The following is a 16333-nucleotide window of genomic DNA, read 5'->3' as shown; positions in this document are numbered from 1 at the left end:
CAGGCAGACTCATCAGAAGGAGGACGGACACTGACTATCCCCGGGTGATGGGCAGCACACCCAATCTCTCACCTACAAGCCTCCTTGAGCTCTCACAGCAGCCCTGAGTCATTAGTGGTTTTATCTTTCTCATAATGCCAAGGAAACTGACTTAGGGACAAACTTTTCTAAGACAAAATGGAAAGGCCAGGCAAGACACTGAGGTGACCAGTTTCTTAAAGACCTCTGCACTGTCCAGGGCACTAGAGAAACCCATTCAGAACTCACCTTTCAGAGTCCCTAGGGACCCTGGGAAATGGACACTCAGGAGAATGTCCATCCAGAGGCTTGTGGGGCTGGGTCCCAGGATGCAGAGCTGTTTCTTTGGCAGCATCCAAATGATTTCCTAACAATCAAAGACAGGCAACAAGAGTCAAGGAATGAAGAGTAAAGGAATGAGATTGGGGATTCCTTGGGGGAACCGGACTACTCTTTTGACATCTTTGTATCCCCATCCAAACCCTTCAAAATCTAACAGTATACATCAATATATATTTAATACATAGTAATGTTAATACTAATTGAGCCATATCTCACTTAAGGATCATAATTGCCTCATGAAATAGGTATGGTCATTATTGTCTTCATTTTTAAAATGATTAAAGCTCAGAGAGACTGAGGACTGGGTCCAAGGTCACCCCGCTACTATTGGGTAGCATGGATGTGAGACCACTGCAGCTGCCATTGTTTGCCATGTTTCTGGCCCAGAGAGAGCAGCAGAGTCCTTGCAATGAGGATGGCACAGGGCTGGAAGCAGACTGCACTCACAGACCCAGCGGTACCCTCTCTGGTTCAAATTTATCTATTTCTGGTCATTTTAAATTCAATTTAAATTCTATTATTTCATTCTGGGAATGGAATACATAGGAAATGTTGTGTCACCCTTCAAAGTTGATGACAGAACCATTGTATCAGTTAGAAATGCCCCACAATCACTTGAAACAGAGACTCACTAAAGATTGGCTTAAAGAATCTGCATCTCTTTTTCTCTAACGTAATGTGATGTGCAGAAGTAGGTGGTTCAGAGCTAGTGCAGCAGAGCCATGATCCCCTCAGGTCTCACACTCTTTCTATCTTTCTCCTCTGCCATCCTGAGGATGTGGCTTCTATTCTTTAGTTTGCCTCGTGGTCACAATATGCCTATTGAAGCCCCACCATCACATCTGTATTCCAGGCAGGTAGGAGGAGGAGGTGGTAAAGGATAAAAAGGCATATATCAACTGATTTAGCCCCCTCTTTTAAGGAGCTTATCTAGAAGCCTCATTCAGCAATGTCCCTATAACTCATTGGTCAGAACTTAGAGCAAGTCTACGCCTAGGTTCAAGGTAGAATTAAAACTGTATTTTTTAAGGTAGGCACTTTGACACCTCTAATAAAATCAGATTTCTTTTACTAACGAAAGAGGAGAGTGGATATTGGGTAAGCCCCTCACCACCTCTGCCACAACTTTACTTTGCCTTGGCTACTTCAGTCCCAGTAGTTAAGGATAGCCCTGGGGCACACTTTCACAGAGACTAAGCTGTAAGTGGCTTGACCATCAGAAACCTGAGGTGAGCCTGGCCCTGCTCTTAAATTCTTTCCGGCAGCAGCCTCAATAGCACAGCCAGTCTCTGGGCTGGCCTCAGGTAGGAAAGCACCTATATTGGGGGAGAATAAATACCTTTGGCTTGACCATGTCCCATAGCTGCTGTGAGCCTCAGAGGAGCTAATGCATGTAATAGCACCTCATAAACTATGATGTCCATGGCCTCACCACTAAGAACCAGCAGTACTGGCATACCTGGGAGCTTGCTAGAAATGAAAATTCTCAGTCCCCCTGCAGCCCTACTGAATCTGTATTTTAACCAGGCTGCAGGTGATTCAGGTGCATTAAGGTTTCAGAAGCACTTCCCTCTAGAGCCGTGGGACTGAATCACAAGGGAGGCCAGGTGACAGGAGACAGGTGTGCTCACCTAAGACCCTTCCTCCAGCCTGATGAAGTATCTCGGGAAAGTCACTCTCCCTCTCTGGCCTCGGTCTTCCCAACCGTTTAGAGGAAGGGTTTGCACCAGACCCTTGCTCCACAAAGTATGGTCTTGATCAACAGCATCAGCATCACCCTGGAAGAAATGCAGAAGCTCAGCAGTCTCCCCAAACCCAGAGTGACTGAAAAGAGTCTGCATTTTGGCAACCTCCCCAGGTGATGCATCTGTACGCTAAAGTTTGAGAAACCCTGCACTTGATGCTCTGTGTGCTCTGAAATGAGAAATCAAAGTCATTTAGGCAACTGGTCCCAGGTTCCCAGTCTGTGATGTGGATGATGGGAGACCACTGATTCCTGGAGTTTCTTGGGTTGGGCTGAGTGGAGATAAACTCCCTTTGAAAGCTCAGTGACTGGCAGAGCACAGGGTGGTGAGCCACGCGGCTGGTACTGTGGGTGCCTGGGCTAGGTCTGGAGCCGGGATCAGACTTGGGGCTTCCTCATCAGGCACTTCTCCTCTGGAGCTGGATGGGTACCTGGAGCCAGAAGCGCAGCAGCAGGCAGCGCTCCGGTGATGGCTCTGGACCACACCTCCCTCCTGCCCTTCTCCCTCTCCAGGGCAGAGGTGGGCACACCTGAGATGCACAGCTGAACAGCGAGTGCACCACGGAGTCAATGCTGCCGGCTTTCAGCAGGAGAAGGCGGCGGAGCCTACCTCAACAGTCTTCTTGCCCCTGAGCACTTTGCTATTTAAAAGAATCCTTTAAGACTGTTTGATGTTTTGGACTAAATAAAGCTGTGCTCCCACTCCGACTGAGCTTATAATGGAGTCTAATTTTATAAAGAAGCCAATTAATGGCTTTGTATATATAAAAGAAAGTATCCCTGCTTCTTTTCTTGACCAAAAGGCCCCAGAAGTTAGTCCTGTAAAAATGTCAAATCTTGCTTTAAAGAATGGCAGGACTTCTCCGAGGAGAATAACAGGAAATGACTCACAGAGGGCGCCCCGAGGCTGCTCAGCTGTACAGAGGTGGGGGGGGGGGCCCACCCCCGCGCAGTAATATGAGTCTGCCGGCTGACTGCGGGGAGGAAAGTGCCCCGCCCATGGAGGGGGCGCTGTCTTCACTCGGCTGGAGCTCTCTGGGGGGCCCAAGGATGCTGGCATGCTGGCTTGCAGAGACAGACATCGCGGTGAGGCTGAGTCCAACGCTGTCAGGATTTAGCGCCTTGAAGAAAATTCACCTAGAAATAATGCTAAATTAACCACACAAAATTGCCAGTCCAGGGACTCTTACCTGTACTGGACTCTCTGGCTCTCATCTTGATCCCATTTGATGAGCCGGTGGAGACCGGGAAGATATCTTCCTGGTTTCTTGTGGACTAACTCAGACCTGAATTTTCTATTCTGCCACTGAGCTCCCTATCTGTCTGCCTTTCACTTCCTTTCTCTCCCTTCCCGCCCGCTACCCTCCTCCGCTCCCCTGGCCCTATTCCTTCCTCAATCCATAGGCTTGCCCTGTCCAAGGCCCTCACTAAGGACAGCAGCTCTGCCCCAGAAGCCCCGATCTGATGAATGGGTCAGAAGGTATTCATATGGAGCACATCAGTACAGCCACAGCAGCCAAGTCCTGGAACAAATAAAAGTCCCATGTTATTTTTTTGTTCTTGGGGAGAAAACCCATCAGATATTGAATATTTTCCATGCCAGTTGTGGAGTAGCTGCTGCCTTGAGCCCTTGTACTAGTCAGAAAGCAGAATCCACCTCAGGTGGTTCAGGAAACACGAATGAAAGACTATTTACAGACGTGTGGATGCAGTTGCTTTAGTTACCCATTGCTGTGTCACAAATTACCCCAACATTTTGCAACTTAATATACATTTGTGATTTCACATAGTTTCTCGAGGATGAGAATCTGGGAGCGCCTTAGCTGGGTGCTTCTGACTCTCATGAGGTTGTCACCAAGCTGTTCATAGGGACCACAGTCACCTCAAGACTTGGCTGGGGCTGCAGGGTCCACTTCAGAGCCCATTCAGGGGATTTTTGGCATTTCCACTCCTGACCATTCCCCTACAGGCCTCCAATCTTGATGTGTCCTCCTGTTCTTGCTCTTCTCACCCAGAGATGAGGGGCTGCAAGGGTGAGCAAGTTGAGCACACCCTCTCACCTTCCTTTTTGTTAGTGTCAAAGTGAGGCCCAGAGAGGGCATGGGCGTTGCTCAAGGTCACACAGCAAGTTGGTGGCAAAGCAGAGCTCAGGCCCCCGCTGCCCTGTGAGGAAGGGCAGGGAAGTTTTCTCAGCATCTCATCAAGGGAGCAGGAAAGCAGCTACAGGCCCCAGTGGCTCTGAGAAAAGAGCCACTGAGCTGTGGGGCTCAGCAGAGTGTTCTTAAGTGTAATTGACTTTAGGCATTAAACTTTTACCAGAATGAGTTCACAAGGTCTGTAGGGAGAAGGAAAGTGCCTGGCATTTCCTGCCTCTTGGGGCAGCGTCTGGGGTGCAGAAAAGCCCATCTTCCAGGCTGCAGGATGGAGCCCTCCCCGGGGAGGCAGAAGAAGGGTGAGGCCCTGGGAGAGACTGAAGGTCAGGATACTGAGTGTTCAGTGGCCACCTGGTTCTCACTAATTCTGGGGGGTGGGGAACGGGGGCTAAGACCACCCACTCAAAGGCGTGACGGCCCTCGAGCAGTCACGCCTATGCAATGAGTGACTACTGCAGGGGTGGGGAGAAGGGACAGAGGACTCAGTCCCTGCTCATAGGGAGCACCCCCCAACCCCTGGCCATGTCCACTCATCTTTTTGTCCTTAAACCTGCCCTACTATCAATCATGGACCTGGTATAAATCACAACCAATCTCTGGGCATCAGTTTTCTTATCTGTATAATGAGGAGCTATACAAGATGATGTCTTGAAATGTTTTGAGCTTTGTCTTTCCCTAATGAAGGAGTTATCCCAATTCTTATCCCAAGGTTTCTTTCCAAATATTGAGGTAGCCACTCTACACATCCAGGTAACCAAAGGTATCACCTTTGTTTGATGTGTCTCCCCAGCAGCCTCTCCCTTCAGATTTAGTGCTAAAATAAGAGCTCCAGAGGCATACTGAGACTTCCATTTAGATTCAAAAAACTCAAGGGCTTTTTTTTTAAACAGGCTTATTGAAGTATAATTGACATACCACAAACTGCAAATATTTGAAGAGTACAATTTGATAAATTTTGGCATATATATATATATATATATATATATATATATATATTTGGCCGTACCACATGGCATGCAGGATCTTACTTCCCCAACCAGGGATCGAACCCGTGCCCCCTGCATTGGAAGCGTGGAGCCTTAACCACTGGACCACCAGGGAAGTCCCTAGACATATATTATTCACTTGTAAAACTTAATGGTTTTACAAGTGAAAACCACCACGATCAAGATATTAAACAAATCCACCATCCCCCAAAGTTTCTTCATGCCCCTTTATCTTCCCTTTTTACCAACCCTTCCCCTATCCCCAGGTTACCATTGATTTACTTTCTGTCACTATAGTTTAGTTTACATTTTCTTCTTTCAAAAGGAAAAGGCAACCTACAGAATGGAAGAAAATATTTGCAAAGCATGTATCAGATAAGGTGATAATATCCAAAATATGTAAAGAATTCATACAACTTAATAGCAAAAACACAAACAACCCAATTAAAAAATGGACAAAGGACCTGAGTAGACAGTTTTCCAAAGAAGACATATGTATGACCAACAGGTACCTGAAAAGGTACTCAACATCACTAATCATCAGGGGAATGCAAATCAAAACCAAAATGAGATATCATCTCACACCTATTTGAATGACTATTGTAAAAAAGACAAGACATAACAAGTGTTGCTGAGGGTATGGAGCAAAGAGAACCCTTGTACACTGTTGGTGGGAAGGTAAAATGGTACAGCTAATATGGAAAACTATATGGAGGTTCCTCAAAAAATTCAAAACAGACAACCAGGTGATCCAGCAAACCCTCTACTGAATATATATCCAAAGGAAATGAAATCACAATCTCGAGATGTCTTCACTCCAGTGTTCACTGCAGCATTATTCACAATTGCCAAAGCAAGGAAACAACCTAAATGTCCATAAATGGATGAATAAAGAAAATGTCCTGTATATATGTACAATGGAATATCATTTAGCCATGAAAAAGAAGGAAATCCTGCCATTTGCAATAACATGAATGAACTTGGAGGACATTATGCTAAGTGAAATAAGCCAGACACAGAAAGATAAATGCTGCATGATCTCACTTATATGTGGAATCTAAAAAAGTCAAACTCATAGAACCAGAGAGTATAACAGTGGTTACCAGGAGCTGGGGGTAGGCGGTGGGGAGGGAAAATTAGGGAAATGTTTGTCAAGGGGTACAACCTTTCAGTTATAAGATGAATAAGTTCTGTGGAGTCTAACACACACTAGAGTGACTGTAGTTAATGATATTGTATTGCATACTAGAAATTTGCTAAGAGAGTAGATCTTAAGTTTTCTCAGTACACCAAAAGGAAAAAAAGGGTAACTATGTGAGGTGATCGATGTGAGAATTAACTTGACCGTGGGAAACATTTCACAGTGTATATGTATTTCAAACCATCATGCTGTACACCTTAAATATATACAATTTTCATTTGTCAATTACACCTCAATAAAGCTGGGAAAAAAAAAAAAACGAGTATAAGCCATCATTGTGTTTTGGGTCCAAAAGTGATATTAAAATATAGAAAGAGCTTAGAGTATGAGATGGAGGTAAGGGGACTTGAAGCTGTAATGGCACAGAGGATACAATGCTTTTAGTTAGACTGTATGCTCGTTCAGGGTGGCTTGGGTTGGGGGACTGATGCAGATTAAGGAAAACTAAATCAGCACCCTCACCGTCACCTCTTGATACCACCACTGTCTGACTAGCACACTTGAAGTCTACGTTAATAGAGATATATTGTCCAAAGGGAGGGGATAGTCCCTCTCTTGCCCCCTGGGTGCCAGGTGATAGAGGAGATAGATTAACCAGAGTTTGCCTAGAGAAGGAGGGAGAAAATGATAAAAGGATTGAAACTACATCAAAGTATTAGAGAACAGAGTACATAGACAGAATTGAGGCTGTTAAATTTAGAGAGGAAGCATAGCACCTCCCACGTAGAGGATGTTTCCACAATGTAAGAACTTTGAAGACATGCACTGTCTCCAGAGGAGAAGAAATGGATGGTAAAAGATCCGTGGACATAACCAGAAAAACTCTGTACCCTCCCTTCAACTTCAATCACACCATTTCTGTGTGGTACAGTGGTGATATAGCTTAAGCACTGGAGCCAGACTGCTTGGGTTTGAATCCTGTCAGGGCCACTTATTGGTTACGTAGCCTTGAACAAGCTTCTTATTTACTCTACATGCCTCAGTTTTCTCATCAGAATAATGAAGATTAAAAATAGTTTATCCCTACTAGAGCTGTTGTGAAGATTAAACAAGGTAATACTAGAAAGTGGCTACTAAGTCCAGAATAAGTGCTCAATAAATGTTTTTTTATTGCACTTGTCTTCTCACCGCCTCTTTGATGACTCCTGGGCAGTGAGGGACAGGATTGCCCACTGAATGACCCTGGAGGTTCCATCTGGGTTGTCAGGCAGCAACCATCTGGGACCAGTGGCTCCCTCTCCTTGAGCAGGAGGAGCTGTACAGGATTGCAGCCTCTCTAAGGGCACTGGGCACTAGTAGCTGACATTCCAAGAGAGCTCTCCTGAACAGCTGGCTCCTGAGTCTGGATTATTTATAAGGCAAGCTCTCATGCTTGCTCCATGACAGGGTAGGGATCCCTTCCTGGAACACCACCACGCTGTGCCCTGGCTTCTTGAATGCTTCTTGGTGGAAGGGATGAAAAGGTGGGATCACGTATCTCATCTTGTTGGCTATGACTTTCTTGTGAAGCCTGCTCTGTGCCCACGATGTGTGTCGTGGTGTTACCTTCACCTGCCTCCCCACACCCTTCTCTGAACCGTCTCACTCCTCACCTTTATTCTCTGAGAGCATGGCCCCCAGGGCGAGTCCTCTGGTATGCTCACCCCTCCACGATTTAGTCTGCTCCCGGGGTTTCAAATGTCACCCTTGTGCTGAGGACTCTTGTCCAGGCCATGTTCTCAAGTTCCAGGCCTGGCTGAACATTGTCACTTGGACCTGGCATCTTAAACCTTCAAAATGTTCAAAACTGAACTGATTTTTAGATTTTCTTCTTCCTTCATGAAAACAAACAAAAATAAATGAAAAAAACCTTATCCCTCCTAGGCTCATTAATTTGGTAACTTGTGCTGCCATTTATCTTGTCACCCTGGCCCAAAATCTTAAGGTTCCTCCCTAGACACCTCCCCCATGGACAGGCATTAGGCACAGGCATCCGAGTCACACCGCATTGCCCCCTGCCTTCGTCCTCACTCGGTGCCTCTACCACACCAGGATCGGCATTCTGATCTCTTTCTCCTCCATTCAACCTGAATACTCTGTCCAGTTAATTTCCTCCCCTGCTCAAACACCGTCAATGCCTCCTTATTACCTAAATATGTTAGAATCCTTCGCTCTGGCATCCGAGGCTCTCCACAGAACTGTCCATTTCTAGATTCAGTTGCTGCTGCTCTACTGTCTACACTCTGAGCCCAGTCAATTGAGGAGCTCGTGCTTCCTTCCACTTTTTACACTCCTTACACTCCACGGTGCTGCCTATACTGTCTCCTCCCCTTCAAACACCCTCCCGAACCACCTCCACCCGTCACAATCCCACACATTACCCAGCTCATCTCAGATGCCCCCCTCTCTCTTGTGAAGCCTTCCTGTGAGCCTGTCTCCACTCACACTTTGAGAGCAGAGCTGTGTCCTGGTTCGTGCACTTGTTATTTTGCATTGTATTATCATCACACAAACACCTGTCTAATTCTCCTCCCAATTAGCATATATACTCTTGAGGTCAAGAGCCATTGGTTAGAAGCAGTTTGCACAAGGTGGTATTGCATTGGCCCTCCGGAACTTGTCTATTGACTGAAATGAGCAGGGGTTGATTTGCCTGGAGAAAAGAAGGCTCAGAAGACAGGGGACTGGCTTCATGTGCCTGTAGGGCTGTCTACCGTGGACATTCAGCACGGCCCCAGGAGGACAGAGCTCAGACCAACATCTCTGCCTCTTGGGGGTATCCTGGCTCCTTGCACAGTGAGAGCTATCTCTGGGGAGTGTGAGCTCTCTAGCACCCATCCAAGGTAATTCAACACTTCCTTGCTTTGGCTCTCTTCTCCCCCTTTAGCCCTCTGGCTCTTTTGAGCTCTAGGCTCATACAGAGAGATGCTGTGCAGCTTTCAGAAAAGAACATGTTGGGCATTTGCTGCCATCTAGTGAAGGAAGCATGGCTCAGCCTCTTGCAGAAGCCAGAGGGAGGGATCCTGTGCTCTCCCCAGGAGCTGGCTCCAGGAATCCAGCACTGGTGAAAGGATTCACCATGTGGGGGTGGACAGGTGTGTGTGAGAAGGGCAGAAGCTATTGCACAGATTATATTCAAGCCCGTAAACTGTAATCTGGAATAGACAAGACCATGTCCTTCCAGATTCTCCCTTACCTCCAGCCAGGGGATATCCCTAGTGGAATCAGGGCCAGCCATCTTTTCCAGAAAACTTGGTAGGGATCCGTAAAACACCCAGAGTTCATAATCAGAGGCATCTTTTAGGGAAGACACAGGTAATCCCCAGGGCCTCAAGCAGTACTGGCCATGGCTTTAGAACTGGTGATTTCCACAAGGCTCCTGCAGCCCTATATGGGAGCCCTGTGGCCCTGTCTCAGAAGTGCCCTTGTTCTGGCCACTCCCCTGTCTCAGCATGGCACAGAGGCTCAGGCTCCACCTGCTGAGTGACAGCACACTCACCGGGCTATTGTGAGGTACGGATGAGATTATGCGTGGCAAACACTTAGCCAGTGCCTGACACACAGCAAATGCTAAGTAAAAATTAGATATTGATAATAATTAGATAACGATATTACTACTTTTTGCCAATGCTCCAGAGCACAAGGCTGCCTACAAAACTCAGGCCCTGGACACGAATACATTGAGTCATGGTTAGATCTTGTGCACATTGTAAATAAGCACCCCCTCTGTGCACCACAGCATCTGGCATTGGCCTTACCTCCACTGGACAGTGAGGGGCAGAGCAGAGGCTCAGGCCTCAGACTCCAGGCTGCTGACAGACACATCAGCTCCTCCAGTCTGTCTGAGATACAGGATTCCAGTACTATTTCTGCAGGGTTCTCCTCCAAGCCTAGATTATCACAGTGTAGTTCTTTGCCCCCAGTCCAGCTAACGTCTTGTTTGGCCTCTGGGCATCTCCAGTTTTTAGGAAGGTCCTGGGCTACTCCTGGGGCCAGGCCCTTCTGATCGACCTGGTTGTTCTCTGGGCTGTGTTTGATGCAGACATTCAGCCAGAACTAAATGTAGGGCTCATCAAATGCCTGAGGTCACCGGCTAACCAGTATGTCTTATGGCTCCCCCGCCCTGGGGTCCAGGTGTTGTTAAGGGGTTGCTCTCTCCATCCAAGTTGCGCATTGCAGATATTTTAACCAGAGGCAAGTGAGACTGTCTTACTGGTTCCAGCCAGTGGTGTGCTGAGCCAGCTCCAGGCAGCTCACGAGAACTGATTTTGGACGTCTCTTCCCAACTCTACGTTCAGAAACATGTTGGTAGCTTGAAATCAATCATGATGGGAGTATTCACCACAGAAATCAGTAAATGCTACAAATCATGGCTTTTTTTTCCTGAAGAGCAATTGTTATACACTTATCAGCATACCACTGGCTCCGGCTTTTAATTCCAAGCAAAGTACCACATTTAAACCACTACTCACACAACCACCAAACAAGAGGATTTTTAGTGTACTGTCTGAATGAAATGCAAACTGAAAGTCTCATTTATTTATTTTTTCCCCGAAAATATATAACAGAGATTGCAGCTGGTGAAAGATACGGTGGTAACTGACAAGTCATGATCATGCTTTTAGGTTTGAAATAAACCCCAAAAGTTTAATGCTGGTTAAAAACAAATCTGCAATAAGTGTTTATTGGCAGGTTTTGAATTTTCACTTAGCATGCAGAAGAGTTATGTATGATAAGCCATATATTTTATTGGGGAAAACATCAAACAAAGGTATTGGATACTGTACTTAAGAACATTTGGAAAAACACAATTTAAAATTTTAATGTTTTCTGTTTCTTATTCTTTTCTTTTGATATAATTTGAACTGTGCTTCAATCCTCACATTAGTGTCCCCTACAGCAGCGGTCCCCAACCTTTCTGGCACCAGGGACCAATTTTGCGGAAGACAGTTTTTCCACAGACTGGCTTGCAGAGGGGTGGTTCGGGCGGAACGCGAGTGACGTGGAGCGGCAGATGAAATCTTGCTGGCTCGCCCTCCGCTCACCTCCTGCTATGCGGCCCAGTTTCTGACAGGCCACGGACGGGTAGCGCGGTCCACAGCCCAGGGGTTGGGGACCCCTGCTCTACAGCCCATTCTAGTGTCTTTTTCTTTGTTAAAACAGTACCGGTGGTTATAGTTGGGCAGCCTTATCTTATATCTCTATAAGAACCATTTGAAGTGAACTCAGAAACACCATTTCTTTTAGCCAGAAAAAGAAAAATGGAATGGCTAGTTCAGTGAGTCCACTGCTTGTTCGCACACTGAGCTGTGGACCCCTTGGAGCTCAGAGGCTGGAGGCAAGGCTCTGAGGCTGTGAGGTAGGGGTGGAGGTGAGGGGCTCAGTCATAGTGGACCTTGCCCTCGGCCACCCCAGAGCTGGACAAGTCTCCATTGCAGAGTGTCTGGAGGGGTGAATGAGGCCTGTCTTCCAAGGTACACTTGGTCTTCATCATGTACTTTCTAAAGGCCTTTTGAATAACAGCAGCACATCTTTCCTCTTCCTTCCTCTTGGTGGTGGTGACTATGGGTTCATATAACTTCTTGAAAGGGTTGGCTTCCATGAACTTCTCTTCCATCACTGCTTTCATGCTATCCAGGCCACTGGACTCACCAAGTACCCTAGCGGTGAAAGCGAACAGAATATCCAGGCAATGAAGGCGATCTCCGCTCACCATGGGCAAGTCCATGACTAAAAATTGGTATTTATTTGGCTTTGCCACACGCAGAGGCTCAGGCAGGGCATCGGCAAAGTCAGAAAGAGCAGAATATCTGATAAACTGTGTTGCTTCTGGGTCAAACTTTTCCCAGACTTCATAGAATATTTCAAAGTCGTCTTCACTCAAAGGGTCCTCACTTTCTTCAGTGGCTATATTGAAGTTTTCTAAAATCACAGCAATATACATGTTGACCACGATGAGAAAGGAGATGATGATATAACTGACGAAGTAGGTTATGGCTATGGCAGAGAGGTGACAGTTCTCTAACTTGGGGTTACATGAGTCTTTTGATTGCAACATGGGGCTGAGGAGGGCATCCCAGCCTGCTGACGTGGTTATCTGGAACAGGCAGAGCATGCTGCCTTTGAAAGTTTTGAAGTTGAATATGTCATCAATTCCAGACTCTTCCTTCACTTTGCAAAAACAGTTCATACCAAAAATGGCATAAATAAACATAACCAGAAAGAGTAGAAGACCAATATTGAATAGAGAGGGAAGAGACATCATCAGCGCGAAAAGGAGAGTTCTGATTCCTCGTGCTGCCCGAACAAGTCTCAGGATTCGGCCAATCCGAGCCAGGCGGACAATTCTGAAGAGTGTTGGAGGGAAAGGAATGTGTGCCTGGGTTTTCAAGGCAGAAACCATTGTACCTTAAGAGAAGGAGAAGGGTCAATCAATTTCCAGCAGGCAGAGTGACATAGCCTCTCTCTCCTGCCTTGAATCTGAGTGGGACCACCTTTTTATCATTACTTCTTAATTTATGTACAAAATTAAGATTTTTTTACCTATATCAGGGAAAATATATATCTGTGCCTTAAGCTGGAGAATAATTTCCAAGGTTCGTACAGTTTTAGATGGGACTTTAGATGGGATAGGACATCTAAAATACTGAAGACCCCCAAGGAAAAGAAATAAAATGCTGTTTATGACAGGTTATTTTGTTAGTTATCGTATGAACTTGAAGTACATTATCTATGTTGGGCATTTAAAGTTATTCATGGGGTAACAAATATAAGTTTTCCATATTTATTGTATATATAGAATGGAAAACAAACTACGGATGGAGTTATTTAGATTAGCATGCAAGGAGAAATTTCTGCTACTGAAGGTCAGCTTGAGCCTAAGCTATCAGTGGAAGTTGTACGACCCCAGCCCCCAAAACTTCTTAAACAAACAGGTTCTTATTATAGAGGAATTTGAACACAGCCTGCTACAGGCGAGGACAGGGCTAGAGAAAGAGGGTGGTGTTGGGATGTTCATTTTTGGGCTAAAGCTGCCATGGATCTTTCATCTTTGTCAGTATGCTCATTCCAAGTTCTTCTGGAAGATCTAATTCAAAAAGCTGAAGGGACTAAATTGGAGACAGTTTCTCTGATGTTGTAGATACACCAGAAATGGCATCTCAAGCAAAGGTTTCTGCAGACTGCTAAATATTTGGCCTAAAGTGTCGCCCTGTTTTCTCATTGCCTGCTCTGTAATCAAGTGATACAAGAATTTAAAACAACTCACATTTTGGCCCAAATATTATAGAATGGCTGGAACATGCTTGCCTTGTATAGACATGGCCTTGTTCTTGCTCTGGGGATCCTCTAAGGTCATTAGGGGTGATGGGTGGCCAACACTACCTGCCATCACCTAATGACTAAAGAGAACTAGTTGGTGATATACTTCACTGACTGCCTAATTGTATCAAGGAAGTTTAATTCATATGCTAATTAGGCAGGCAACTCTGGTGAGATGTGGAACTGACTACAAACCAATTCAGCAGCAACTGGAGGAGGTCCCTCCTTTAAGGCCCACCTCGTCTGTGAATATTTCTTTGAGTAATCAAGCCCACAGTAATCTGTCTTTTCTCTGAGCTCAGTTCTTTTGTGTACCATGTGATTTGGGGTTCAATCAATTACTCTTTTTCTGATCCCTTAAGGTGGTAGGTCTTAATACCTCAATTGGATTGTAAACCCCATAGAGAGAATCACTTTGACTCACACTCATTTTGTATTTCTCTAAAAGCTCAGGAGAGAGCGTGAGAAAATGTAGAGGCTAAGGATTGGATGGCAGATCAACTGGCAAAAGCACAGAAAATGCTGCCCACATTGGTGAGTAGGACTTGGCTCAATGTGTGGATCTTCTCATCCATTGGAACAAGTTGCTATACACTGCTATGCAGTGTAGCTGCAATCGCTTAGCAGTTGTTCATAGGACAGAAGTCAGAGATATTTCCATGAACTCTACAGTGCCTGGCACTGCCTGGAAGAAGGTCAGTAAAGAGTGAAGTGAATGAGCTGCTCTCTGCATATTGGAGGAAGAGTGCTCACAGGGCTGCCCCAGACTCATCCTATCATCATTTTCTAACTTTACTGCTGCTGTCGATTTCACCAGGAAATGACTAATAATGCTTGGAATTGACTAATAATGATTAACAGTCTATGTAACCGTAACCATGTGGAAAGATCTATTACTAAACCTTATCTACATGAACTTTATGGCTTAGAAACCAGAACAGACTATGAACTGTACCATTCATTTTCTTGGTCTCTGAAACATCTGCATTGCTGCTGTGGTGATAGGAACCAAAATATTTTGATCCAGCATATCTGTTTAATGCATCCTTTCTGAGATAGCACAAAAACTTCCACTTGTGAAATCAGTTTTCATTGTCTTCATTGCTCTTTGAACTATGAGAAGAGCCCCTGGGCAGTTTTACACAATCATAAAAAGTCAAATTATCAGTTTAGTTAAAAGCAGACTTCAAAAACCCAGAGTAAAATCTTATAGCTTAGTCATGAAGAATTTAATTTCAAAGTTGATGTATGTGTGTGTGTGTGTGTGTGTGTGTGTGTGTGTGTGTATGTTTTATAAAAAGGTATATGGCAATAACCCTCTTTTTTCCCTATTCTTCTTCCATAAATCTTATAGTTAATTTCTGCCTGCGGTTAAGAAAAATATGCTGATTACAGAGTGAGGCTGGTTGGTGAATGGGATCCGAGCAGTTGAGACAAGTGTAGTTCCCACTGTGGTTTAAGTTAACATGAGATACAGAATAAAGATAAAGCGTTACTTATCCTTATGACACACTCTTGCAAGCCCCATCTAGGCTGGGCCATGGAGGCCCTGTATAAGGAGGAGGTAAGGGAAGGCCTGGCAATGTCACGGGGGCACAGTAATTGTGATCTGACATCAACATGGATTTTGAACTAGGGAAAAACATGGAAACTAAATGCCAAATCCTTAAAACAAGAAATGCTCTTTAGTTGCACAAGAAAGGTAGAACTTTGACTCAACTCCCTGGATAAAGCAGGTAGCCCCACAAAAACTTTTAAGTCATCTTAATTTTGTCTATCTCCGTTGAATAAATTATCCACATAATTATTTAACTCTATTTCAATTGTGTAGATAGTCAAGGGAATGGAAATTACTCTGTATCTCCTAGCAACTCCCCAAAGAGAATGGCATTAGTTCATCTGTCTATTTTTTCAGAAATCACATTAAGCTTAATTTTCTGCTTTGTGGATACTCTGGACATAATTCCAAATTCTTCCAAACTTATAAGATTATAAGTTTACTTCTGGCTCTTAGATTAAAGTCCCTCTGGCGGCCAATTTTACTTACTAACAATAGAAATGACCAGGATCACACAATCAAATAAATTCCAGCCACTGATGAAGTAGTATTGCCTCAAAGCAAAGATTTTGATGAGACACTCAATTGTAAAGACGACCACAAAGGCCAGGTTGAGACGCTCAAGGAAGAGTTCCATGGCTTTGGACTGGCCATATGATTCAGCCATCATGCTAACCATGTTGAGGAAAATGAGGATGATGATGATGATGTCAAAGACCTGGTGTGTAACTAGGTCAAAAACAAGACCCTGGCATTTGTTCTGAGGAAAAAAAAAAAAAAAAAAGGAATCATAGATCATTTTGAGTTGTAGGAATGAAATCATATACATTAAAAGGCACATACAGCAGCATTTGTCCTCTCTTACAATTAAAGCAGTTTCTTGGAAAATGCACAGACCTTTTTTAAAGGGCAAGAAATTCTTCTATAGATATTTTTTCATTTAATTTCATTAAATTTAATTAGATAACTGATTTTAAGTTGTAGGCTTATAGCTTTAATTCCATTTTGAAACCAAATAAGTAAATTAATTAA

At 44.7% G+C, this 16333-nt stretch overlaps 1 protein-coding gene across 1 annotated transcript in view; it reads right to left on the bottom strand.

Annotated features, from left to right (window-relative positions):
• Positions 1–11144: 11144 nt before the first annotated feature.
• The window catches only part of SCN11A (sodium voltage-gated channel alpha subunit 11), a 77040-nt gene continuing 71851 nt past the window's right edge, over positions 11145–16333 (bottom strand). The window contains exons 26-27 of the mRNA XM_061196616.1: positions 15791–16061; positions 11145–12831 (exon numbers count right to left, since the gene is read on the bottom strand). Of these exons, the coding sequence (XP_061052599.1) occupies positions 11804–12831; positions 15791–16061 (1299 nt within the window). The 3' untranslated portion in view covers positions 11145–11803. The remainder of the gene's footprint in view (positions 12832–15790; positions 16062–16333) is intronic.

This window comes from Eubalaena glacialis, chromosome 7, assembly GCF_028564815.1.
Source record: "Eubalaena glacialis isolate mEubGla1 chromosome 7, mEubGla1.1.hap2.+ XY, whole genome shotgun sequence".
Lineage (NCBI taxonomy): Eukaryota > Metazoa > Chordata > Mammalia > Artiodactyla > Balaenidae > Eubalaena > Eubalaena glacialis.
The sequence above is the reverse complement of the archived record's forward strand: the minus strand, read 5'-3'. Positions and strand labels throughout refer to the sequence as shown.